General features: G+C 45.0%; 2 protein-coding genes across 4 annotated transcripts in view; one reads left to right on the top strand and one right to left on the bottom strand.

Annotated features, from left to right (window-relative positions):
- ROR2 (receptor tyrosine kinase like orphan receptor 2) overlaps positions 1-27,614 on the bottom strand; it is a 212,987-nt gene that overhangs the window by 153,802 nt on the left and 31,571 nt on the right. The window lies entirely within an intron of this gene.
- Positions 3,427-27,614, top strand: part of LOC102505260 (tumor necrosis factor receptor superfamily member 10B) — a 34,977-nt gene continuing 10,789 nt past the window's right edge. The window contains exons 1-4 of one of the 2 annotated variants that reach the window (XM_032471036.1): positions 3,427-3,775; positions 16,326-16,428; positions 26,242-26,355; positions 27,115-27,226. In XM_032471036.1, coding sequence (XP_032326927.1) covers positions 3,572-3,775; positions 16,326-16,428; positions 26,242-26,355; positions 27,115-27,226 — 533 coding nt within the window. In that variant the 5' untranslated portion in view covers positions 3,427-3,571. The remainder of the gene's footprint in view (positions 3,776-16,325; positions 16,429-26,241; positions 26,356-27,114; positions 27,227-27,614) is intronic. The other variant, XM_032471038.1, reaches the window with a different exon arrangement.

Genomic DNA, 27,614 nt, shown 5'->3' with positions numbered 1-27,614 from the left:
AAATCACATCTCATTCCCTCAACTAGGGATAGCATCCATTAATATTTTGTCTCAGTTCAAACCTTTGAACGTATGGATGAATTCTCTCTCTCATTTTTACAAGTAAAAGACATATATTCGCATACTTTCAAAATTTCAGGACGCAGTAACAAACTTCTGGTTTAAAAAGGTGCCCAAGAAGCTGTCCCCACCGATCCCTGCCACCAACTGCTCAAAATGTATGGTATCTGAGGATTAGATAGAAAAGAAGCTTAGTAGCATTGGGAGGGTTACATTTTCAGCTTGGTTCTTTTTCCTCAGGATTGCTTTGGCAATTTTGGGTCTTTTGTGGTTCCATTTAAATTTTACGATTATTTGTTTTAGTTCTCTGAAAAATGTCAGGGATAATTTGATAAGGATTGCATTAAATCTGTAGATTGCTTTTGGTTGCATGGCCCTTTTAACAACAGTAATTCTGCCAATCCAACAGCATGGGGTCTCTTTCCATTTCTTTAAATCAGTTTCCTATGTCTCAGCATACAGATTGTGCGTCTCCTTGGTTAGGTTTTGCATATATTAAACATAAACAGCCTAAAAGAGGAACCAGAGGAAGCAAGCGGATTGGAGAATAAGACACCAACAGGAAATTGAAGATTCGGACTTGTTCATGAATGAGCTAGCCTCTGTCTCCCATTTGTCTCACCCAGCATCTGGCTTCAACAAGGATCTCAATAATTAGAAGTGACAGCCATTTGGGAAGCTAAAATAGTTGAAAGATGTACACTCATTGAGCAAACTCTGCATTACACAGCATATTTAAGACACAATGTGGAAAATAAAGAGACCCCTGAAGTAAAAAATAGGGGACAGGAATAAGAAAGTTATATTGATGAAATTTTTAATCAGAACATAGGCAGTCTGCAACAGGAAAATAAAACAGAAGATAACACATGTTTGTGTCAAGTGACTAGGAGAGATAATAGCTACTACATTTCCAAGAACGGAGAAATCTTTTGGATGAGGCAGAATAAAGTGTGAATGTTAAGGATGCTAGAGAAGTTAAACCAGGACACCCCCTGCAAGAACAAGGTATAAACGAACAGTTATAAAATAAATAAGTCCTGGGGATGTCATGTACAGTATGGTGACTATGATTAATAAAGCTGTGCTGTATATCTGAAGGTTGCTAACATAGCATGCTATGCAGTGGCCGTCAAAACTCCCTCTGGAAACATGGGCACAGCATCCACAGAAGTCTGCTAGAACTCTCAACAGCCTGGGGTTACATCATCCCAGAAACTACTCCTACTCTAACACCAAAACAAAAAGCACATCTCAAAGATACAACCATGTCCATTTAAATAGGAAGACTGAGGATCAGAGAGACCAAAAATTAGCTCCAGGGAATAAAAGCAGGGCAGGTGCACATCACTTCAATGCCTGGATGTAAGGTGCCCACAAAAGGAAATTTCATTCAATGGTTTACACCTTTTTTTAGTTTTATTGACAACCCACAGTATGTTGAGATTGGACAAGTAGTGGCATTTCTAGCATGTTTTCTGAATCCTTTCCTACAATAGTGCATTTTCAACCACCCTTTTCCTAAATCCTGAGTCATCTTTGCCATTTTTCCTTGACTGCACCTATTCAGGTAGTATCGTCTCCCTTCACTTGTCTGTGGTTTTTCGGGCTTACTCTCTCTTCTCTATTTCTCTGGGCACACTTCCTCCTTTCCCTGCTGAATTACCGTAGTCTGCCATTTGACAACAGTTTCTCTCCTCCACACGTTGAACCCTGGACACCAGACCCACCCATTTAGTGTGTTTTGATTCCAACAGCTGAGGACCACAGCCAGACAACCACCAACCCTGCTCTGAACCAGGCTCCCTCTTGTAGATTTTCCCTTTCAATGGAGTAGGGTTTCATAATAAGGGCTCTTTTATCTCTCTTTTTATTTTGTATCATCAAGTCTGAAATGTACTGTAACAGATTTTCCACAGAGTTTTTTAACAAAGTATTTGTACTTGCATTATGTCATGAAATGTTTGCCCCCTATAGGATATAGAGCCCAGCACCACCTTCACAGCTGGTCACAGCTGGCCTTTCCCTCCCAGTGCCAAGTGACAGATTCCTTTCACTGAAGCTGGCTATGCCCCACTGTCATCCCCGGCATGAGGAAGAGGGGAGCAACGTGGGCTCGGGCACAGCACTATGGAGTCTTTGGCAACAGCCTACAGATACGAGAAGCCAGATAGACATTCCAGGATGAGACAGAGAGTAGAGGAAGATGTGGCGAACTGGAGGAGTGGGCAGGGGTTTGGTAACTACTTGGTCCTGGCAAACTACAGAGATGGGTGACCTGGACATACGTCTCTGAGCCTGGTGACCCAAAGTACAGCATTGCCCAATGTGAATGGTGTCCCTGGATTGTGAAATCAGGGTCCTATTATCGTCAAAGGAAATTCAGAGAATCATGAAGATAACATAGGCCCCACACAGAGCTGGAGGTATAGAGAGAGCTGGAAGGCCCTCCTGACCCACGTGGGGAACCCCCTCTTGGCTCATTTGTTTTTATGTGCCAGTTAGTCTCCAGCAGTTCTATTTCCCAAGGGCTTTAAAGAAACTATAGGGAAGAAAAATCCTAAAGAAAGTCTGAAATGGCTTCCTTGAGCTTTCCTGACTGCAGGAGCAGTAGTGTTGAGACTAGACAGCATGAAAGTGTGAGTGTGAAAGACAGATGATTCTTTTCAGCCAGAAATCTGGAATTACCAAAACACACAAGGCGGTGATGGGGGAAGTCGGAAGGCTACAGGTGACCCGAATTCAGACCCACGGATCAGATCACTGATCTGTGACCTTCATTCCCTCCACTCACTCATGTATTAAGCATCTGCTCCAGCCAGGCATCCTGCTACTGAGATGCTAAGCTCAAGCACCCTGAAGCCATAGGCTAGGTGCAGTAAGACATGCCAAGTGGGTCGATGAGACCCTCGAGGGGAGGAGGAAGGAGCAGAGTGAGCAGAAGACCAAAATCTGAGCAGGGTAGTTCAGAGTTTATAAACATGAGGGGCTTGCTTTGGCTCTGGAAAGAGAACAGGATCAGGACAGGTCCTGGCTGGGGACTCCACCTCACGACCGGTAACAGCAGAGGGCACAGCTTCTGGTAGATGCTGACTTCCCCCTGGCTCCCCAACTCCTCACCGCCATCTTCTGTGCCTGTCTGGCATGGACAGGATCCAGAAACAAACTAGGTGCCCAGAGTAGCCGCTGCCTGAGCCCGTTAGTTCTACCTCTGGCCCCCCACCTGCAGGAGGTGCACCTAGAAGACAGCTGGCTCCCATTCAGAGCCTCTCTGTGACTAAGTCACGTGTTTCCAAGAACCGGTGAGCACATTTGCGTATTGGCTCCCGTTCTTCACCCCGCCCTGTGAGTCACCAAGAGTACAAAAGTCAGGACGGCCCAGCTTCCCAAGAGTAGAGACAGAGACAGAGACAGAGACAGAGACAGACAGAGACAGAGAGATTGAGCCTCCGGTCACCCTACAGGCGGTAGGGACGATCCAGTGCCCCACGAAAGACACTGCCGATTCCTTATGGCGCTGCGGGCTGTAACCCCGCGGCGGCCGGGACAGCCAGAGCTCCCTGACCGCGCCGGGGAGCAGGGACACAGCGCATCCGCCGCCTTGAGCGCCCGGGTGGGGCGCGCCCCCGGCTCCAGGCTTCGCCTCCGGGGCCCCAGGCTTCGCCTCCGGGGCCCCAGGGCTCTCATCTTCGTCGTCTTAGGTATCGTGTTGTCGGTGAGTCCTCGCCGCGGGTCCTACCTTAGCGGAAGGCTCGCCCGGTGGCCGGGTGGGAGAGGGGTGTGGGAGACATGGCGGGGTGCCTGCCCGGGTCACCCGCAGCCAGGCGTGCCTAACTGGACCGACAGAGGGCAGAGCCGGGGGAAGGAGCAGGGTCACGGCCGGGCACGACCGACCCAGGCCCAGAGGGAGAAGAGTCCTTGGCCCCGCTGGCCTCGTGAGCGGTCCCAGAGGTAAATTCCAGGCATGGAGGGATCAGGGTCAAGCTGGAAACTCCCTGGCAAGCTGCCTGGAGCAGCAGAGAGATTGGCTGTTTTTCCTTTCTTTCTTTTTACTGTTTTACACTTACTCCTCAATTCTAAAACATACTCAGGGCAAATCAGTTAAATAGCAGCCCGCTAGGAATCACTTCCCTAGACTGCCCAGTGCCTTCGACACCTTTGGTTGTTTCAGCAGGAGGCAGGTCCCCAATCCTTGTAGACACGTTTCCTGCCAGGCTGCCTGTAAATGACCATTAATCAGGCAGCCGAAAATGGGAGCTGCCCTTTCCTTCCCAAGGAGAGACTGTAGCAAACAGGAAACCCACGGTGATGCACATCCTAAAGACACTGCAAGTGCACTGGCTCCCCTCCTGGGTTTCACAGATTTCTTACATGTTAAAAACAAAAAAAATTAAATGTCAAGCAAACATTCCATGTGTCATGAAGTTTTAAATATTTTCATTTAACAAATTCAAAATTCAGAAAACTAGTAACATATTTATAATCATAAAATGATTACAGAGTTAGTTTTTTTTTTTTTTTTAAATCAGTCTTCACTAGGGGAGACCCATGTTTAAGACTGCTGCATGAATGGCTCACTTTAGCCAGGCTGGTGTGTTTCTGGGTGAGTGTGAGAAAATCCACACAGACAAGGCCAAAATCTGATCCTGATGGTTTGAGGAGTGTGAGACCTAGGCCTCTGACATCCCAAACTCCCCTTCTCATCCCTTCTCATGCCTTTTTAAACAAATGCATTTACAGCCATGATTACTTTTGTTATATTCTGAGTTAATAACCTATTCCATTCGATGTTTTGGGTCAGTACAAGCAGATTTCTTATCCTTTTTAACGGCATAATATTTTATTGTATGGAGAAAGCAGATGTGGGTGAACCAGTTTATTTCACTCTTGTCGCTCATGAAGATCTTTTTAGACTGTATTCTGTTTTTTTGCTAATTCCAACAGCATTGTAGTATATATCCTTGTGTGTGTCGTACATGCATGTGCATCTATTGGGTAACTCCTTCAAAGGGAAATTGGTGTGTCACTCGATTAGATAAATTTATACTTTAGAGAACAACAATATGTCATCCAAAAGAAGGCTGGACATTTTAACTCACACCAAGAATGTATAAGTGTGCCTGTTTCCCTACACCTTTGCTACACTGAACTTGAATCCTTTGCTAGCCTAAGAAGTCAGAATGGGGCACCATACTGCTGTGGTGTTGATTCCTCGGTGCCAGTAGAGATTTTCAAGGATTGTTGAGTTTTCTGAGACTGGGAGAGGAGGACAAGGAGAGTCCAGATTAGGCAGCAGGGAGTAGGGGGTAGGGGCTGGAGTCCCAGCTCTGCACTTGAACTGTGTCACCCAGGGCCAGTTAATGCCCCCAGCCCTGACTGTCACAAGATGAGGCCCATGTCCTTAGGCTCTTCAAAGGATGGCATCAAATGAGGCCCAGAGCTGAGCTTGGTCCTCACCCAAGTCCTTGTACTGCACATGTGATGTGGCCCCGTTTCTTTTTTTCTTTCTTTCCTTCCTTCCTTTGTTCCTTCCTTCCTTTCCTTTCTTTCTTATTGAAGTATAGTTGATTTACAATGTTGTGTTAGTTTTCAGTGTATAGTGATTCAGTCATATATACACACACACACACACACACACGCACACATATTATTTCTCTTTTTCATTATAGGTTATTTATTACAAGATATTGAACACAGTTCCCTGTGCTATACAGTAGGAACTTGTTTGTCTGTTTTATATATATCAGTTTATATCTGCTAATCCCAAACTCCTAATTCAACCCCCCACCCAACCCTGCCTGCCACATGGCCCCATTTCTGTTGTAGGTCTTCCACCCTGGGTTACTCTCATTGAAGTGGGAAATCATAAATAAATAAATAAATAAATAAATAAATAAATAAATAAATAAATAAGTAAGTAAGTAAGTAAGTAAATAAGTAAATAAGTAAGTGTTTCAGAAGCTCGGTCAGGCTATATGAGTCCTGGGACTGCAGCTGGAGACAGCGGGCCAGCTCTGCTCCTTCTAGCCCTGGGACCCTCTGGGTTTTCACTTCTTTATGTAAAATGAGAGGAGTTTAAAGTCTGCAGGGGCTTGTGGAAATGGTGGAGAGCTGTGTGGGCACTGTGTGAGGCTGTGTGGGAGAACGAACCACATCCTCAGGGCTGGTGCCGGTCACTATGCTACTAGGAGGGCCACCGGGTACATGGTTTCCGCCTACCCCCTCAGTGGCTGCCACCTGCTTGTATTGGCACCATGGTGTCAGCTCGCTGGGGTGGGGCAGGAGCTTCTGAAGAACAGGGTGGACGGCTGTGCTGGAGGGGGCCACGGAGGAACGCAGAGAAACCCAAACCTCAGGTGATGACAGTGATGGCAGTGCAGGGCCTGAGGCCTGGCGCATCCAAATGCCGTCAGCTGTCCTGTCTGGTGAGCACTTTGCACAGTGCAGTGTGAAGCGTGAGCAGGAAAGGTATCCGTTCAGGAGACTGCAGGTGGCTGGTCACCCCAGCCTCTGCTAAGAAGGCCTCTGTCCCTGCCCTTGGACCACTTTCCCTCAGTCAGAGATGGAGAGAAGCGTCACTCCACTTTCTGAGTCAGGGCTGGGGGAGTGGGGACAGTGACATGCACAGAGCATGTGCTGTTCGGCAGCTCAGCCAGAGACCTGACATTTGTTATTCAGTGTAACTTTCCTAACAAACTGGGAGACAGCAATCATTTTTCACCTGTGTTTAATATAGAGAAAATGAGAATCAGAAGGAATATATTTCTGATGTTTTTGGCCTGAACTTCCTGAAAGTAGCAGATGTATTTTGGCCTTGGAATGACATCTGCCATGTCTGTTCAGGTATGTGTGAGAAGTGGGGGAAGGGAGAAAGGCTCTACCTAACACCCCAGTGAGCTAAGGCTTCAGACCATTGCCTGGGACATTAAGGGGAGGTGAGATAATTACAGCTTACAGATGAGAAACTGCAGCTCAGAGAGGAAGTATGTGGGCTTGGTATTAACACAATTTAATAGAAGGGGCGTGAGTAGGGAAGAGAGGGAAATAGGAATGACAGTTTTTAAAAGTAAGATATAGGGACAATTTCAGTATTAAACTTGAAGATTATCAGTGTTTCATCATTGGAAGTTTTTTGTGAAATGGTCGAACGGCTTTGATTGAGTTGACTGTTTCCACCCCCCACCATTTGCTCTCCGCCCCAACATTTCGGCAAGGAAGGGCTGGCAAGGTCCTGGTGAGGGGGAAGGGGCAGGCTCTGGCTCTGGGCTGTGTCTCTGCCCCTCCTTGTCCTGCTTTGGCATCAGTCAGACTCTGTCTCTCCCACCTGCTTCTCTGTGGGTAAGGGAGTGTGACTTCCCTGGCTCCTGTAAGATTTTCCTTCATACTGGTTTTCAGCAACTGGATTATCATTTGTTTTGTGTGGGCTCCTTGATGTTTCTTTCACCTGGGGGTTCTTGAATTTTTTGGACATTTGGCTTTACAGTTTATATCCGACCTAGATTTTTGGCCATTGTTTAATATTTTGTCTGTTCGCACCCCTGAACCTCCAATTACACTTACGTTAGAATGATTGCTATTGGTTCAGAATTAACGGCTTATTTTTTCCATTATGTTTTTCTGTATTTCATTTTGAATCCTTTCTATTGCTTTCTCTTCAAGTTCACTGATTTTCTACATAACCTAATCTGCTGTTAATCCCATCCCATATGAATATTTTCCCTTTTTGTATGTGGATACTGTTGTGCTGTTTGTTTTGCTTGTTTTGTTTTTGTGAAGACTTTATTTATTCTTTTAGAGCCGTTTTAGGGTCATAATAAAACTGAGTGGAAGGTACAGAGATTTCCCATTTATCCCCACCCCCCGCCTCCAGAATGGTGCATGTATTACAATTGGTGAATCTACACTGACACATTCTAATCAGTCACTCAAAGTTCACAGTTTACATTAAGGTTCACTCTTGCCTTTGTACCTTCTGTGAGTTTTGGACAGATGTATACTGTCATGTATCCATCATTATGGTATCACACAGAGTATTTTCACTGCCCTAAAAATCCTGTGAGCTTTGCCTATTCACTCCACCCTGCCCCTCAACCCCTGGCAACCACTGATCTTATTACTGTCCCCACAGTTTTGCCTTTTGCAGAATGTCGTATCATTGGAATCATACAGTATGTAGCCTTTTCCAATTTTTTCACTTAGTGATACACATTGGAGGTTCCTCCGCGTCTTCTCATCACTTGATGACTCATTTCCTTTTAGCACTGCATAATAGTCCATTGTCTGGATGGACCAGTTTATTTATCCACTCACCTAGTGAAGGAAACCTTGGTTGTTCCCAAGGTTCATCAGCTATTTTGAAAAAAGCTGCTATAAGCATGCATGTTCGGGTGTTTTGTGGACATACATTTTCAACTCATTTGGTGAATACCTAGGAGCACAACTGCTGGACTGTATGCTAAGAGTATGTTTCGTTTTGCAAGAAACCACAATAATGTCTTCAGAGTGTCTTCTACCATTTGTATTGCATACCAGCAATGATGGACAATTCCTGTTGTTCCACCTCATCATCAGCATTTGGTATTGCCAATGTCCAGATTTGGGCCATTTTAATGGATGTATCCTCCATCTCATTAGCTTTATACTTTGCATTTCCCTGCTGACATCGGATGCGGATCATCTTTTTGTATGCTTACGGGCCATCTGTATATTTTCTTTGGCGAGGTATCTGTGAAGGTCTTAGGTCCATTTCTTAACAGAAGTCTTTGTTTCTTTTAGTTGAGTTTTAAAAGTACTTTCTGTATTTTGGAAAACAGTCCTTGTTAGATGTATCTTTTGCAAATATTTTCTCCTAGTCTATGACTTGTCTTATCATTGTCTTCATGTTGTCTTTTTCAGAGCAGACTCTTAAATTTTAATAAAATCCAGCTTATCAGTTATTCAAGGTTCATGCCTGTGGTGTTATACCTAGAAAGTCATCACTGGAGCTAACTTAATTTAGGTTTTTTCCTATGTTGTCTTCTAGGAGTTTCACAGTTTTGTGGTTTACACTTAGTTTTGCTAAGTTTAATTTTATTTTGCAAAAGGTGTAAGATCTACATCTAGATTTCTTTTTTTGCAGGTGGATATCTAGTTGTTCCAGTCCTATATGTTGAAAACACCCATCATTTATATCTGTCATTATAGATATGGTATTTTTTAAAAAATCTGTATAAGTCCATTTAGGTATGGGTTTCTTTTTTTTTTTTCTTTTTTGCAATATCGTCCATGTCTCTCCTGATTGTATTCATTTTTTTCATTTTATGTCCCTGAGTTTACTTGTAAGATTCAAATAGCTGTTTCAGTCTTTGTGTATTAATTCAATTGTCTCTGTGACTTTTTTTCCACAGCTTTCATTAATTGAAACTTTCCTACTTATGACGATGTTTTTCTGCTTTTTTCATGCCTTGTAACTTTTTATTAAGTGAGGGACATTGTGATTTTTTTGCTTTTTAAGTATTCATTTTTGTTGTGTTCTTTTAAAGAAACCTGGCCATTGGTCTGGTCACAATACAGAAAATTGAGTATCAGTTTGATCTTCCAATATTTGCTTCTAACTTGAATGCCTAGGCTACATATTTCTTATTTGGGGACTAAATTCATTAACTACCAAGGATCTAGTAGTTAACGTCTGATAACTAGCCAGCGCCCCTTTTATGTAGTCTGTCCATTATGGCTAATGGGAGCATGAACAGTTCCCAGTCCTGGGCGAGCCTCCATCCTCATCCAGCCGGCTCATTTCCCATGGTCTCTTCTCAGCCTGGGGTGAGTCCCTCCCATGCACAGATCAGCACTCACCCAGTCACTGGATGGGCCCCTCTGCACGTGTCCAGAGCCCTCTCTGGGCAGCTTTTCTTCTCCAGTTCTCTGCCCTGCATTCAGCCTCCTGGAACTCCTCTCTGTCCCCTCAATGGAGGCCACAGGGCTCCCTCTGGTCCCTCCCTGAGCTGAAGCCTGGAAACTTGTCCCTAGGTAGGACGCTGAGGACAACCCTAGGCTCCCCTCCTCGGTGTCCTGGGGAGGGTGCTGTTATTCACCCACCAAGTAGTTGATGAGCCCTTCACTCTGGGAGAGTCTGCGTCCCAGGAGAGGGAAACAAATGACCTTGTGATTCTGCTGCTCCTGGGAGCTCACAGTCTGGTGAAGGAAATGAGACCAAGAACCTAAATAACTGAAAAAACAAACAAACAAAAAAAAAACCCTGAGATCCCATCCCCCTCACCTCACCCAACCTCCGGAGAGGCTATGATGTGACTCCTCTGCAGCTTCTGACAGAGGTGACAGAGGTGAGGCAGTGGGGTATGGTACTGCTATCGGAGGATGTGGTTTTTGATTAGTCAGCTTTGTGAATAATGATTACACTAAAAAGAGCTGGTGCTGAAATACAGTTCTTACCATGGGCCATGCTCTTTAGGTACACGTACTCACACTGAAGTCTCCCAACAACCTTGCTGGGTAGGAGCTCTGATTGTCGTTGTCTGATGAGCAATGTGAGACACCGATAGGGTGGGGACTTGCTGCAGGTCACTTGGCAGGCAGGTGAGCAGCCCCAGGGTGGGGACACTGGGTCCCCTGCTGACCACTCCCCAGGTGAGCATTTGGTCTCTCAGGTCAGGATGGCAGCACAAGGTTACTGCTGGAGGGTTCCTGAGAGGTCATTTAGAGCGATCCCTGATTTCAAGAAGGGTAAATGTGAGGTTAGAGAGAAAGGGAAGTGACTTCCCAGGATTATGCAGCTATTTAGTGCCTGGCCCTGGCTGAGAAGCCTCATGGCTGGTCATTTACTCTCTTTGTTTTTTTACACAGTTAAAAAGGAACCATCAACCTCAGAATCAGATCTCAGGCCACAGGAAGACCCTGAGGACAGATCTGATGCTGATGTCCGAGTTTACCAGATTACAGCTTAATTTAAGAGAACCAAGGCTGTTTTAAGGGTTGATGCTCTAGATGAGATAAAAGAGAAGGCTTGAGTTAATTTTTGATCAGAAAATGCTTTTTAGGCGTTGACTACAAAACAGTCTAATTGTTGTATCACATGTGGGGAAAAAAGCAAGACAAGGGAATTCCCAGCTGATGACTCACTTCCGGGTGGAGCAGGGTCAGTAGAATCCGCACAGGACTAAAGTGAACACACCTCTTCCTTTCTTCTAGTTTACTTCTCTCTTTTGTCATGCTGCTCGAGGGCAGCCAGTTGTCTCCTTCCTCTCACTCTCTCCTTTACACACACACACCACACACACGTGCACACACACACACACAATTCTGTTGACTGACAAAGCCTCAGATCTCGGTAATACCCTGGGTCCCTAAAGCAGTCACGACCTCCCACTAGGAAGGCTCCTCGCCTCCACCAGGTGGTCCCCTCCCCCCATTACTTTGACTTCATTCTTCTCTGTGGCCTTGTCTTTGTGGACTTTTCCCTCCATGTCCACCAGTGTCCCTGCCACCTGTGGCACTGTCACCTCTGCCTCACAGCCCCTCGAGTTTCTTTTCGCCTTGGCAACTTTGGGGGGTCTCTGTATCTCTCTTCCTGTGACCAGAACTATCCTGAAGAATGGAAGGGCCATGTCTTGTCCCTAATGCCTATGGACCCTGCACAGAGCTGCTCAGCAGGCTCCAGACGTGCCTCCTCGAACACGTGGGTCGTGTGGGTTCTAAGACGCTGCACTAACACTGTGATGTCCTCGTCGTGTTCTAGAGGGTCTTTATGCGGGGGTTGGGAAATATGACCCTCAGACGGGGTACAGAACAGAAATAACTGAATGTCATTCTGAGGGATGGCAGGTCCATAGGCTCGGGGAACCAGGAGTCCAGTTTTTACTGGGTGGGTGGTGGTCAAAAAAGCACTTTTAAAGATAATTGTTGATAAAGATAAAATTGTTTGCCCAGTGGATAGTGGACTAGGTGCGTGAACTCAGACTTGGCCTGAGCGGTGTTTGGCCTGTGTCCTCACGGTTAGGTTGTAACAGCGCGCGAGAGGAAACTGAAGGCCCATGTGGATCTGAGGGAGGTGATCACAGTACCACTGCAGGTGATGACATGAGTCTGGTAAGAGAGAGAAAGGGATTGTAGGTTTCCTCCCCTGAGAGCCAGCAGAGGTCATTAACAAAATCAGAGAGTAAATGGAAAGAAAAGGGCTTAGAATTAGGAACAGGAGTGTGGTTTCGGCAGCAGTGTTAATACTTTGTCGGCAGACCTGCACCACACAACAAGCTAGATGAAGATTTCAGGATGAATAAAAGTGTAATCATGTGGAAACATGGATGTTAAGGAAGAAGAAAGATCATCAGAAACATTTTTTTTTTAATTGGCCAAATGTAAAGGATGATTTCCCCTTAATTTCCTGAAGCTATACACTCAAAAATTACAACACTGTGGGCTTTTTATAAAGTACACTCATCTAATGCCTAGGACAACTATAGCAATAAGAATGGCAGGGCGGTGATGAACGGATTTATACTATTGCATGTCTCTAACATTTTCTGTTAAAGTACACTCTTAATTCAGCAGCACAACTCAGAAATGAAAAAGAACAAAGTATGAGGCACATGATAATATGGGTGCATTTCCAAATAATTATCCTCAGTGAAAGAAGACAGAAGAGTATGTGGTATCTGATTCTACTTATATGAAATTCTAGAAAATGCAAACTAACCCCTAGGGCAGAAAGCAGATCAGTTGTTGGCTGGGGCCAGAACGGTCACGGCAGGTGGAGAGGCGAGCTCAGGAGCAAAAGGAAACCATTCAATGATGTGGTCATTATCTTGATTGGGGTGAAATTTCCACAGATGAATACATATGTCAGATGTTATAAAATTTTACTCCTCAAGCATGTGTAGTTTATTGTAAGCCAATTATACCTTAATAAATCAATTTTTAAAAACTTCAAATAGACTGTAAACAGTTAAAAGTATATAATGTACTCCCCATAGGAACTGCTAAAGAAATAATGCAAACATGTATACACAAAATGCCAACACATAATTAAAATGGAATTCTAAAAAATATACCGTGAATATTAAATTCTGCAGGGAGGAGCAATAGGAAAAAAAGGAGACTGGACTAACAGAAAATAAACAGCAGAACTGCAGATCTACTTCAACCTTATCAGTGATTACATTTACTCCAAATCAGTATAATTCAAAAGTAGAAATGGTCAGAATGAATTTAAAGGAGACACATATTACTGAAAATTAGGATGGATAAAAGATTAACATTTAAATAGTAAGCCTATGAAAAACTTCCTCAACTATCTTAATATCAGCTGAAAGTTGATTTAGGATAGAAGAATATTGGAGAGATAAACAGAGACATTTCGTGTGTTAAAGGATTAATTCATCAGGAAGCCATAATAATCATCAACGTATATATGTCAAATAATAGAATTTCATATACAAGAAGCAAACATTTACAGGATTGAATCGAGATGATAGCACATCTCTCTTAGCAACTGCTAAAATGGTTAGATGAACACAACTCAGTAAAATCATAAGAGATATGGACACAGTCCCGTCACCTTAACTTAATTGACATTCATAGAGCAGATATGCAGCATCCGTTGAAAACATTCCATTTTGGAAAACATAATCGCCTCTTGAGATGGTGCTGCAGATTAGGATTACCTAGAAAGGGCAGGAGGGAATGTTCTGTGGTAATCCTGTGTTCTATGAATTCGATAGAGGATTTGGAATACGCACAAATATGAATTGATAAACTGATCACTGGCACACTTAAGAAATATGCGTTTCATTGTTTGTGGGTGTTCAGTGTACAAGTCTGTAAATTTTCCTGAGTGTGTCAAGTTTTTTGGGATGAAATATTGAGGAAAAGAGTCCACGAGAGGAAAACCAAGGAAGACAGGAGGTAAGAGCATACTGAGAGCAGGCAAAGGAGACTCAGAGACCACCTAGCCTGGAAAAGGCATGACCTGGGGGACACACATGAGTTTCGTGGTTCCCAAATACTTGACAGACTTTCATGTGGAAGAGGGTTGCATTTTATCTTGTTTAGATACAGATGGTTGAACTGAGTTCAGCGAAGTATTTTTCTTCTTATTTTCTTAATTTAACTTTTTATTTTAAAACACTCTCAAAATTACAGAAAAGTCGCATATATTATACAAGACCCCTTTTTCCTGACCAACTGAAAACTCAATGGTGACGTGATGAACATCATTCCTGAACACTTCGGTGTGTACTCCCTACAAACAGGAACATTCTCCCTGATACCCAACCTTCAAATCAGAACATTAACATGGACACATTACTACTATCTAGTTCTCAGACCCCATTCAAATTTCTCCACTTGCTCTTATGTCATTTATAGCTCAGAGACTGTGGCACAAACTGTCACTTTTCTGAACCTCTTTGGTATTTAGTAGAACACTGACATGTTCCACTAGGGACAGCTTGTCAGGTACCTTATAATTTTTTTTTAATGGTAGTAAAATATACATCGCATAAAATTCTCCATCTTAACCATTTTTCAGTGTATGGTTCGGTAGCATTAACTACATTCTCATTGTTGTGCAACCAATCTCTAGAACTATTTTCGTTTGGCAAAACTGAAACTGTCTATCCGTTAAAGAGTAACCTCCAAATTTTCCCCTCTCCCCAGCCCCTGGCAATGCCCATTCTACTTTCTCTATGAATTTGACTACCCTGGGGACCCCACATAAGTGGAATCATACAGTATTTTTGTGACTGGCTTATTTCGCTTAGCATAATGTCTTCACGATTCATGCATTGTTGTTAGCAAGTGCCAGAATTTCCTTCTTTTTTAAAGTGACTAATATTCCATCTTACGTATACACCACATTTTGTTTATCAATTAATCCAGTGCTAGACATTTGGGTTACTTCCACCTTTTGGCTATTGTGAATAATGTTGCTATTAACATAGGTGTACAAATATGCCTTCATGACCCTGCTTTCAATTCTTACGGATATATGCCCAGAAATGAAATTGCTAAATCATATACTAATTCTATTTTAATTTTTTGAGAAACCTCCAAATTTTATGGAAATTCTTTTCCATAGGGGCTGCATCATAACACATTGCCACCAACAGTGCCCAAGGCTTCCAATTTCTCCACATCTTTGCCAACATTTGCTCATATATAATATAGTATCTTTTCATATATATTCTAGTACCTTCTTCAGAAAAATACCTATTCAAATCTTTTGCCCATTATTGAAACTGGGTTATTGTTGTTATTTCTATGTTATAGGAGTTCCTTATATATTCTGGATATTAACCTTTTATCAGATACATGATTTGCGAATAGTTCTTCGAGTATATGGGTTGTACTTTCACTATGTTGTGTTTCTTTGATACACAAAAGTTTTAAATTTCCATATTAGCACAATTTATCTTTTTTTTTTTTTTATGTTGCCTGTGGTTTTGTGTCATGTTCAAGAAGTTATTGCCAAATCCCAGGTCATGAAGAACTGCCTCATGTTTTTTCCTAAATGTTTTGTAGTTTTCACTCTTATGTTTAGACCTGTGATAAATTTTGAGTTAATTTTTGTATATGATGTAAAGTAGGGGTCCCGTTCATATTTTTACATATGGATATCCAGTTTTCATAAGATCATTTATTGAAAAGATTGTCCTTCCTTATTACATGGTTTTGGTACCCCTTGCCAAAAGTCATTTGACCGTATATGGAACAGTTTATTTCTGGGCTATCTGTTTTATTCCATTGGTTTAGATGTCTGAGGCATCTTAAATTAGAAATTCATTATTTAATCAATATTTGCGCAAAAGAATTATTTAATGTTTGATTCTATATCCTTTTTTAAAGTTTGTATATTATATAATCCTCATTACCATGTGTGTCTGTGTAAGAAAGAGAATATTCACACATATGGTGAAACAGTGGAACTAAATGAGACAAAATATTAATGGATGCTATTTCTAAGATGAAGGGATCACATATATATTTTTGTATTCTTATCAAAACTCTATCTGTTGATATTTTCTAGAATAAACATGTTTTATAATAAGAGAAAAGGATAAAGAAGAGTTTTTCAAGTGTACATTACTTAGCTAGCTCCAAATCATGAAGGTACAACCATGAATACAAAAGACTATATAAGCGTTTGGATCTGGGAGAAAGGTGGAACTTCTGCTTAGTTTTGGAGGTGAGGTGAAATGAATGTGTGATGGATTCTGAGTGGGGTGAGGGTCTGGAAGCCACTCATGCCTATCCCTGCTTTGTCCCCATAGGCTGCAGCTGCCTCAGCCATGCCCACAGGGCAGGACAGAGTTCACCAACAATTAGCTGCCCCACAGGGATGGAGGCGCAGCTTCTGGGAGTTGTGTCCACCAGGTAAATTCTAAGACTGATCTCCAACCCTTATTCTACCTTTGTCTCCCCATCTTTCTGGCCTTCTGATTCCTGCAGTTCCTGGTTCTTATTTCACTGGTATTTACTGGAAGCCTTCTGTGTGCCAGGCACTGTGCTACTGGTGGGCATGAGGCCCATGCCCTCCTGGAGCTCTCCTCCTGGGATGGTACCCAGACAGAGGGACAAACGTGACAGTCAGAGAGATGAGATAGGAAGCATGAGGACAACTGAGTGATGGGTGGGACAGAGATGAGGTTGACAAGGCCTCTTGGGGATGGTGACTCTGATGCAGAGAGCAACTCTCTGGTGTAGAGAGCCAGGGACAGTGCTTCTGAGAGGACACCCAGGAACTACTGACCCAGGGGGCAGGGCTGGGCTTGTTTGAGCAAAGCCAGGGGCAGCGGCAGTGAATGGAGGCTGAAGAGGTCACAGGGACAGCTGGGAGCAGACCACACATAGCCCTAAACACCATGGAGTGGGCATGGGTTTTATTTTGTGTGTGAGAGACATCTCTGAAAAATTTTAGGCAGAGGACCGAAGGGACTAGGCTTGTTTCACACAGAGGACAAATGGGATAAGTGCATACTCTTGGGTTGAAAGGAGGCAAGACTAGAAGCAGGTGGAGAGCCTTCCAGGGCATGTCTGTGAAGTGCACCCCTGTTTGTTCTACCTGGTGTGATGTCTGTGTTCCATATGGTTCTGCAAGTCCCGAGTCCTGGGAAAGGCAGCTAATGCCTGGCAGGGTGGTTGACTGGGGTTTTTGCTCTGCACAACGTGTTTCTTTCTCCCCAAATTGGGTGAATTAGGAATTGCTCTTCTGCAAAGGATTCCACAGCTAGCAAGAGTAGTACCCTGGGGTGCTTAAAATCCTTTGAAGAATTTGCATTTCCATCCACATCACAGGAAGGGCCCCAGTGCCTTTCCAATCTATGTTAATGTGGGCTTTTCAAAGTTTCAGGATGGGGAGAGGGAAGAGCTTAGCCCCAAACAAACACATAATCAAAACTGTAAACGCCAAGGGCTTCAGGCACCTGTTGTAGGGACAACATGGGTGGGCCTGAATAGTGCTGTGAGCAGAGCCATAGGCAGATTAGGAAGGCCTAGGGAGATACTCAGATAATCTTTTCTCTTTATAAACTTGTGTGAAAATTTTCTCATATATATTTGCAGTAGTTTTGTGGGTAATTAATTTTATAAGTAAGTCATTGATTCACCCAGATTGTATTTTCTTATAAGAGAATAAGGAAGACATTTCATTGTTTCCGAGCAGCTTCTTAGTTGCCCCAGCACCATTATTAAATAACCACATTTTTATCATTGATATAAACTGTTATCATGATACCATGTTATTAACTAAGGTTTCCACAAGATAGAGCTTTTAGAGTATATTTCAGTATTGATGAAATAAATCAGGAGACTCATGGACAGTGTGTAGAAGGATTATGGTTTTGTTTTTGTTTTTCTCCATCCTGACCATCTCTGCCTTTTAATTGGAGAGTTGTAAGTATTTAAATTTAACACTATTACTGATAAGGTACATTTAACGCTATCATGATAAGGAACTCCCCACGAGGCCATAGGTACAGGCTGCAGGAGAAAAGGTGGCGAACCAGGAGTGAGGGCCATGGGAATTTGGGAGCATTCAGGCACTTCTTCATGTAACTCACTTGAAGGCCTGCTTGAGCCCACTCTCGTACGTGGCACTTCCATTTAATAATGGGGTGCTACTTTGCGTGCCCAACTTTATGGCTTTGTGGGTCAGATAACACTTAGTGCATGACGGGCAGCGCAAGCCACGTGGTAACTTGGTGGCTTATGGTTAACCATTCATTATCTACTCATTCCCAGTAGCTAGCCAAAATCTGTCTCTCAAAAGGAGAGTAGTTTGTTACAGAGAATGGCAGGGTCTTGCTCCAAAATTCTAAGAACCTGCACTGAGATTCAGCTGTAGGGACCTGTGAAAAGCTCCTAACAGCATCCCTATCTGTGCTGAGACGTCAGTCTCCCCTGGGTCTGCTGGGACCAGATGAGCCAAACGGCAGAGTAGCTAGTACAGCAGCCTGGACCTGTTGCACAGCCTTCTCTTCTTCTGGGCACCACTCACAATTAGCAGCTTTTTGGGTCATTCAGTAATGGGCGGGAATAACACATCAAAATGAGGAATACGTTGCCTCTAAAACTGAAACAGGCTGGCTTAGGCCCTGTACCTTTTTCTCGGTTGTAGGGGGAGCCAGATGCAACATCTTATCCTTTGCCTTAGAAAGGATATCTCGACATGCCATTGGGCCCCTAGACATTTCAGTGATGTAGAAGGCCTCTGAATTTTTGTTGGATTTTTTTCCTGTTCTCTGACATGCAAATGTCTTACCAGGAAATCTCAAGTACTTACTACTCCTTGCTCACTCGGTCCAATCAGCATGAAGTCATCAAAGTAATGACCCAGTGTGATACCTCGTAGAAGGGAAAGGCCATCAAGATCTTGTCAACTGTATTGTGACATAGGGCTGGATAGTTGATGTACCTCAGAGGTAGGACAGTGAAGGTATATTGCTGGACTTGCTGGCTGGTGGTCTCTACTCACAGATACGGAGGAAAAAGCATTAGCCACATCACCAGCTGCGTATCACGTAACAGAGGATGTGCAAATTTGCTTAAGTAATGAAACTACGTTTGTGCTGCAGCTGTAGTGGTTAAGCTTACAACTATCCACGGTCATTCCATACCTTCCTAACACCTTGTTGTTGGACTTCCCAGCCTCTCAAACTGTTCATTAAAGTCTGTTGTTAAGCCACCCAGTCTATGATATTTTGTGAGAGCAGCTGAAATAGACTAAGATATACTGGTATCTATATAGTTACCATTTCCAATATTTTATTTCTGTATGCAATATCTTTCTTTTGGTTTCCAGAATCTTTATTTCTTCATATGGCTTTGAACTACTGCCTAATGTCATTTCATTTCAACCTGAAGGATTCCCTTTAGTACTCCTCATAGGGCAGGTCTACTAGTAATGTACTCTATAAGCTTTGTTTATCTGGGAATGTCTTAATTTCTTCTTCATTCTTAAAAATTGTGTCCCTCCACAGCCTTCTGGTGTCCACGATTTCTAATGAGAAAGCAGTTAATAACGTTATTGAGAAACCCCTTGCATGTGTTGAATCATGGCTTACGTGCGGGTTTTTTTTTTTTTTCTTTTCTTTTAACTTTTTCTTGTAACTACCTCGTAAGTCAGAAGTGGGTAATGTGCTGCCTTCCTTAGACGTGGTAGCCTTTTCTTAGACTCTCTCTCTGAAATAAAACCCTTATTTCCCATCACCCGTGCTCACCATGGTAGGCCATTCATTATCTACTCAGTCCTAAATAGGGCAATGTTGTAATGGGTCGAAGCCACCGGTGGGGTGGGGTTTGAGAGGCCAGAGGTTATCTAGAATCACCAAACCCTCTTCCCCTCCCCACCTGCCCTCCAGGCTGGCCAAGTTGGTTTTGATCTAATAAATGCTGGCAGGTCCCTCCAGCGAAGGGGGTTGGAGGCCCTCCGCATATATATTCGCTCTAGAATTAGCAGTTATCTACTTATCTATGTAGGAGAGGAGGGAGCGATCAAAGGAACCATAACTGATTTAAGGAGCCACTTGCACTTTCCCTTTACCAGCCCTGCGTACATAGACATGTTTGGCTTAATCTTTGAGACAAGCATGTGCTACTGGCAGGATCAACTAGGTAGGAGAGTGCGCTCTCACTAGCCAGACCAGGAGAGCCGCTGAGGTTCCCCCGAGGAAGCGCAGTGCCTGGCTTGCAGCGCTGCCGCGGTTCCCACAGGCGCGCGGAAGTGGGGGAGGCGAACACCCGGGCCCCTTGGCCCGCCTCATCCGAGAGGCGAGGACCGCTGACGGTGCCAGGGAGGCTTGGAGGGGCGCTGGGGAGTACCCCCGCTTGGCACCCATGACCGCAAGAAAGCAAGGCCAGGCACCCGGGAGTCGCGTGGAGCCCGACCTGGTCAGGCCGCCAGTTCCGGGCCGACGGGCGGCGCAGCCATTGAGGCCAGTCAGCATCAAGCGCGCCTGAGCCAGGCGCTGTGGGGGACTGCGGTCCTTCGCCCACACGCAACGCCACCTGCTGTCAGACGGCGGTGACAGACACGGAGGTGGGTCACGTTGGGCCGGAGAAACAAGACGCACGGAGACCCGGCCCTGGGATCTGCAAACGGGACAGACAGACGGAGAGAAGGGAAATGAGACACGGCTGGCGTCCAGGGGCTGGAAAAGCGGTGGCGGAGGGGGTCGCGGAAACAACCCGGACGCAAGCCGGCCGCCCGGGCACGACACAAGGTCTCACCGCCAGAGGCCTCCAGCTCAAGGGTGGTCCCGTAGCACCTAAGATGCCGACGACCTTCCTCGGCCCCCAGGGCACCCCCGCGGGGATCGTGACCATCGCTGACACAGCAGAGTCGCGACAGGCCTGCGAGAACTCTCTCCCGCACACGTATGGAAGACCGCGACCCCCCAACCCTCCGCCACTACCGCGCCGAGCCCTCCATCTAGCCAGAGAGCGCTTCGCCGGGGCCGCCGCTGGTCGTGGCGATCCGGGGAGACACCCGCACAAGGCGAGGTCCTTTCGGTCCCAAACGGGAGAGGCGTCAGCAATCACCTGTTCTGCGGGAGAGGGCAAGCACTGACCAGGAGGGGCGGCGCGCACGTAGGGAGAGGGCCAGGACGCAAGGCTGGCGCCGGCCCTGGCGCTGGCGCTGCCGAGGGCTCACGCTTTATCAGGCCATCAAGAAGACAAGCATGGGATCCCACCGCCACAGACACGAGGGCGCTCCCGCGAGGCCTGGGACACCGCCGGCCTCAGCCACCACCCTCGAGCCACAGAGGATCCGTCTACCTAATCCGTCCATCCATCCACCTACAACTATCCGGAAAGATGTGGTCCGTCCCGGGGCCTCACCTCCCGGGAAAACGCTCGAGAGCGAGGCAGCCCGACCGGGGAAGAGGGCAGGCGGGACCACTGCTCACGGCCGCAGGGCCGAGGGAGTGGGGCGAGGCGTCCTGCCACCTTGGCTCACGACGGGGGCACGGCGCACGCACGGCCCCGCGCCGGACGCCTGCCCAGCCCGCGGCACCCTCCCCCGGGCCAGCCAGCTGGGGCCGCGTAGCCGCCCCGCGAAGGCGAGGGGTTCTGCCCACACGCGGTGGCAGTCGCACCGGTGGCAACTGAGCGCTTTGCGGAGCGGCGGCTCGGGGGTCTGGGACGCCAAGGCTCCCTCTCGGGTCGCTAGAGAACGCTTTCTCACCGAGGGCGCGTCGTCCCCCACCCACTGTCTCCCCGCCGGGCCCATGGAGGCGCTTCAGAAGCCAGTGCCTGCGCTGGCTAACGGGAGTGTTCGCCATGAAGGCGGGGAAAAGCCTGCGCTCCCTCAGGCTCGTCGGTTTGCCTCAGGAGGGAGCGTGCCTGAGAAGTCTGACAGCGCCCCCTTCGCATCGCCCGACCCGCCACACGCCCGCGTGCAACCCCAGCGAGGGGGGACGCACGGCACACGCCCAGCCAAGTCAGCCCCCCGCTCCCCGCACGCAGTGAGGACGGCCACGTCGAGGCACCTGTCCCCACAAGGGGGACCGGCCTGCCTCCCTTACCGTCTCGACCCCGCAGGAGAGCTGCTCACAGGCGCAGCACCGCAGCGGATTCCCCACAGGCTTGTTGGGAACAGGAAACGAGGCCACCGCTCGGCCTCAGGCACCGGAGGGACGACCCTGAGCGCCTCCAGGAAACATCCGAGGGTCTGGCGAGACGCGTTAGCGCGACAAAGGCGCGGGAGGGGCGGTGGCGTCGGGGCGCTTCCCCAGCCCCCACGGCGGGGGGGGGGGGGTTCTCTCGCGAGACACAGGAGCCGAGCGAGCGTGTCCGCTGGGTCAGAGGACCCCGGCCCGCCGACGCGGTGAGGCAGAGGGCGGGAGAGCGCTGTGGGGCGGGTTTCCGCACCCCTGCCTTCCACCCACCACCAGCGGGAAGGCTGGGAGGAGAGAGGCCTGCGAACGTCGTCCCTCGTCTGGAGCGACTTAGGGCGGCCGGCGTGGGAGAGAGCGACATCAGCACATCCATCTCTTTGGTGCTGTTTTAAAGATTCTCTGCTTGCATATGTGCCTTTTGTCCTGTTGACTATAGGTTTCTGGGTGGATCTCTTTAAAATTTGATCCTGCTTGGGAGCTCATTGAGTTCCTTGGATACACAGAACGAATTTCGTATCAAATTGAAGGAAAATGTGCCGGGACTTCCATGATGTGCACATGGGTGCGCTTGGTGGTGTCCCACAGGTCCCTCAGGCGCTATTTTTTTTTAAATCATTCTTCTTGTTTCTGCTCCTCAGACTGGATGATTTTAATAACCTTATCTTCATGTCCATTAAGTTTTGATATTATTCTGCCTGCTCAGTTTTGCCATTTCAGCCCATCTAGTGATGCAGAGACACAAAGAGGTCGAAAGTAGTGGATGGAAAAAGATATGGCACCAAAAGAGAAGTAGGATGGCTATCTTATGAACAAAGTAGATTTAAAGTCACAATAGTTTTATAAGAGACAGGAGAACATTTTTTTCACTTTCCAATTTCTTCTTTTTTTTTATTTTGAAGAATTCATTTGTCTTGGAATGAGTTCTTCATTTTTTTCTTTCAGTATGATTGAGATATAATTGATATCACTGTTTAAGTTTACATACATCAAGAAATGACTACCACAGTAAGTGAACTTTCATCATCGCACATAGATAAAAATTGGGAGTAGAAAAAACATTTTTTCCTTGTGATGAGAACTCTTAGGATTTACTCTCTTAACGACTTTCATATATAACATACAGCAGTGTTAATTATATTTATCATGTTGTATATTATATCCCTAGTACTTATTTGATATATAAGTAGAAGTTTGTACCTTTCGACTGCTTTCATCCAATTCCCCTTCCTCTACCAGCCACGTCTAGTAACCATAACTCTAATTTTTTTCCCTCTGACTTTATTGGTTTGATTTTGAAGTATAATTGACCTACAACACTATGTTGGTTCTTGTTACATAACATGGTTATTTTGATATTTCTATGAATTTCAAAAAGATCACCATAAATCTGTCCCCATACAAATGTATTCCATAATTATTGACTATATTCCCCACACTGAATATGTCATAATTGTGACTCTTTTATTTCACAACTGGAAGTCTGTAGGGGTCCCAGAAGGAGACAAGAAAGAGAGAGAGAGGAGCAGAAAATGTATTTAAAGTCATAATAGTTGAAAACTTCCCTAACCTAGAAAAGGAAACAGACATCTTGGTCCAGGAAACAGAGAGAGTCCCTCCCTGCAAAAATCTGTTAGAACTGACAAATGAATTCTAACCTGTTTCAACTAATAAGATATACACATACAGAACAGTTCTATTTCTGTGCACTGCCAATAAACAATTCCAAAGGGAAATTAAGAAAACAATGCCATTTACAATGGCCTAAAAAGGATAAAATACTTAAGAATAAGACTAAATGTAACAAGGAGGCATAAGACTTTTACAGTGAAAACTGCAAAATATTGCTGAAAAAATTTTAAAAGGCCTAAACAGGAAGACTTTCCATCTTCATGGGTTGGGAGACATTGCTGTTATAATGACAGTATCACCTGGAACAATATGCACATTCAATGCACTCTTTATCAAAATCTCAGCGGTGTAATTTCAGAAATGAAAGAAACCATCTTCAAATTTGTATGAAATTCCAGGGGACCCACAGTATCCAAAACAATGTTCAAAAAGAAAAACAAAGTTGAGAGACTTATATTTCCTGATTTCCAAGTACAGTAATCCAAGCCGTGTGGTATTGGAATAATGATTAGACATAGACCAGTGGAATAGAATTAAGAGACTGGACATAAACCCTTATATCTATGGTCAATTGAGTTTTGATATTCAAGACCATTCAATGGGAAAAGAGTAGTCTCTTCAACTAACAGTGCTGGAGAAACTGGATAGCAAACATGCAATGAATGCAGCTGGGCTGTTACCTTACACTAGATACAAAAAGTAACTGAAAATGATTCAAATCAAAAATGTAAGTATTGAAACTATAAAACTTTTAGAAGAAAATAGACGGGCAGTTCTTGATGGCCTTAGGCTTGGCAATGGGTTTTTAAAAATATGACACTAAAGCATAGTGTCATATTTAAAGCAAAAAAAAAAAAAGGTATATCGAACTACATCAAAATTTAAATCTCTGCAGCAAAAGAAACGATCAACAGAATGTGAGAAAATATTGGTGAATCAAATAACTGATAAGGTTTGATACCTAGAATATATAAATCAATCCTACAGCTCAACAACAAAAGACGGACATCCCAACGTAAAAATGGGTAACCGACTTGAATAGACATTTCTCCACAGATGATATACAAATGGCCAGCAACCATATGAAAAGATGCTCAAGATCACTAACCATCAGAAAAATGCAGACTAAAAATAAAACCATGATGAGATACTACCTCGTACCCATTTGATGGCACTATCAATAATACAGAAAATAAAGGTTGGTGACGATGTGCAGAATTGGAACCGTTGTGTGCTGTTGGTGAGATTGTAAAATGATGCAGCTGCTGTGGAAAAACAGTATGATGGTGCCTCAAAGATACTAAAAAATAGAAATACCGTATGATTTAGCAATCCTGCTTCTGGGTATATATCTAAACGGATTGAAAGCAAGGTCTCAAAGAAATATTTGCACACCTTTATTCATAGCAAAGTTATTTACCATAGCCAAGAAGTGGAAGCAGCCCAAGTGTCCACTGATGCGTGAATAGATAAACGAAATGTCTTATATACATGCAAGGGATTATTATTTAGCCTTTTTTAAAAAGAGTGAAATTCTGACACATTGCAGCATGGCTGAACCTCAAAAACACTGTGCTAAGTGAAATAAACCAAACACAATCTTTGTATGACTCAGGACATGGGCTCCCAGGTAATGACAGCTCCTGCAAGGTCTCAGGCCAGTGCCTGGAGAATACCTCTTTTTTCCAGGGCAAAGCCACCTTTATTTAGGGTTATTCTTTGACTCAACATACAGGAACCATTTTTCCTTCCATTTACCAGGAGCGTAGCAAGAGCTTTAATTGAAGGCTTGTCTGTGATTGTCTCATTATTTCTGATCTTGTGCGTTCCATTGACCTGGAGCTCGTTGAGGGCAAGGATTAGGACTTTCTTCTGTGACTCTCCAGGGACCTGGTGACACTGTCCAGTTTTGTAGTCACTATGTCCACGTGACTATTGAGCACTTGACATATGGCCCCTCCAGATACTGAGTGATGGAAGGCAGAAATATTCCCAGGATTCTAAGACGTACTTTGAAAAACTAATGTAAAGCATCTGAATGTTTTATGCTTATTATGAGCTTAACTGATATTATTTTGAATATATTGATTTTTGTAATTGACGTACAGTCAGTTACAATGTGTCAGTTTCTGGTGTACAGCACAATGTCCCAGTCATGCATATACATACATATTTGAATAGATTTAAATACATTATTAAAATTAATTGGATCTCCTTCCTTCAGCTCTTCTAAGTCTTTCTGACTTGTAATATATTTCTGTTGCAATGCTAGTCAAGGGTGTACAGTAGATGCAGAATTGATCAACTGACCGACAACAGGTAGAATGAATTTCCCCATTTGGGTTCCACTCATGGCCAAAAGAGGAGCCCCCCAGTCACCACTGCCTGCCTCTGGGAATCCTGTAGGGATTCATTCACCAGATTTTCTCTCCCTTTTCAGGATACCATGTATCAGCAGATGGAAACAATTGTACACCCTGTGCAAATGGAGTGGAGTTTACCACTCACTGGAATGTGCTCCCTTCCTGCTTACCGTGTACAACCTGTAAATCAGGTATGGAACATGGGACCCAGTGCAGGAGTGATGGTGTGGGAATTGTATCCAACATGGGATTGGGACACCTGGATTCCGGTTCCCGTCCTTCCTGGGCTTCATCATACCCTGTTTTATGATTATATCTTAGGCCAATAAAATAAAAACAGAAATTATTTTTACGCCACATGCCATACAGCAGGTAAATCTTTTAAATCAGCAGATGAAAGTGGTGGGAAAATGATCTGCCCCTTGATGGGGGAGGGGTGGTATCTGTATAGTTACAGCATAAGACGAGGCCTGGCCAAGTGGAAAAGTGCTAGGTTTGAGCTGTGACGTGGGTCTGGTCCTGGGCCAGGCCCCTGTTAGTCCTGTGCTCTGTGCTCCTGGCAGGGGCTCGGCCTCTCTAAGCCTTCACAAATTTGGGCCCCTCGGCCTCTCCAGCAGAGCTATGTTTTGGGAGGTGACCCACGGGTTCCTCTCCATCGAGGGTCTCTCAGATTATCCCCCACCTTTCCTACCGACCTGTGAGCTAAAAGATTTCCCTCCCTGTCCTAATGCATTAAATAATGTACCATGGTCCTTTTTTTATGCCTCTGAGTATTGGTGACAGGTGAGCAGTGGCTGTCCTTTATGTGCCCCTCATGTGTAGCTGCCGAATTTGACCCTGAAAGCTACACTGGACTGATGAGAGCTGAGCGGGTGGGTGTTTGGTTGGTGAAGAACGGCTGAGGGTCACGCAGGGGAAACATATCCCCAAACCTTATCCTTTGTCTTCAGGTGAAGAAGAGAGTACTCCTTGTACCACAACTAAGGACACACAGTGTCAGTGCAGAGCTGGCACTTTCCATGGAGAAGACTCCCCTGAGTTCTGCCAGAAGTGCAGCACCGGGTGAGATGTGGGAGCCTTGGGGCTTCCCTGTGCCTGCGGGGTCTTCTGAGCCTACAGCAGCCCCTCCTCATCCATCTGCTGATCCCCGCACTGCCCCCTACACCTTCCCACACCTTCTCAACTGGGTTTCCCTTTGGCCAGGTTGACTTTTCTATCGGGTACAGTGTGCCATTGCTTAGGGTCCATGATGCTGTCAATGGCCCATGAAAAGTTTTAGTTTCTTTTTATACGAGAGGGAAAAAATGAGCAGAATGCAGCCAGGCTTATATTCATCTGTATAACCGTTCATTCATAAATGGATGTTTTAGTATTTTTTACATGCAGGAAAGGACACATGAAGACAAATGTAGCCACAACCAAGTCAGATGAGACCCAGCATGTAGCTCCT

The sequence above is a fragment of the Camelus ferus genome, chromosome 31, assembly GCF_009834535.1.
Source record: "Camelus ferus isolate YT-003-E chromosome 31, BCGSAC_Cfer_1.0, whole genome shotgun sequence".
In the NCBI taxonomy this organism is placed as follows: domain Eukaryota; kingdom Metazoa; phylum Chordata; class Mammalia; order Artiodactyla; family Camelidae; genus Camelus; species Camelus ferus.
Note: the sequence above shows the minus strand (reverse complement) of the source record. Positions and strands in the feature narration are given on the sequence as shown.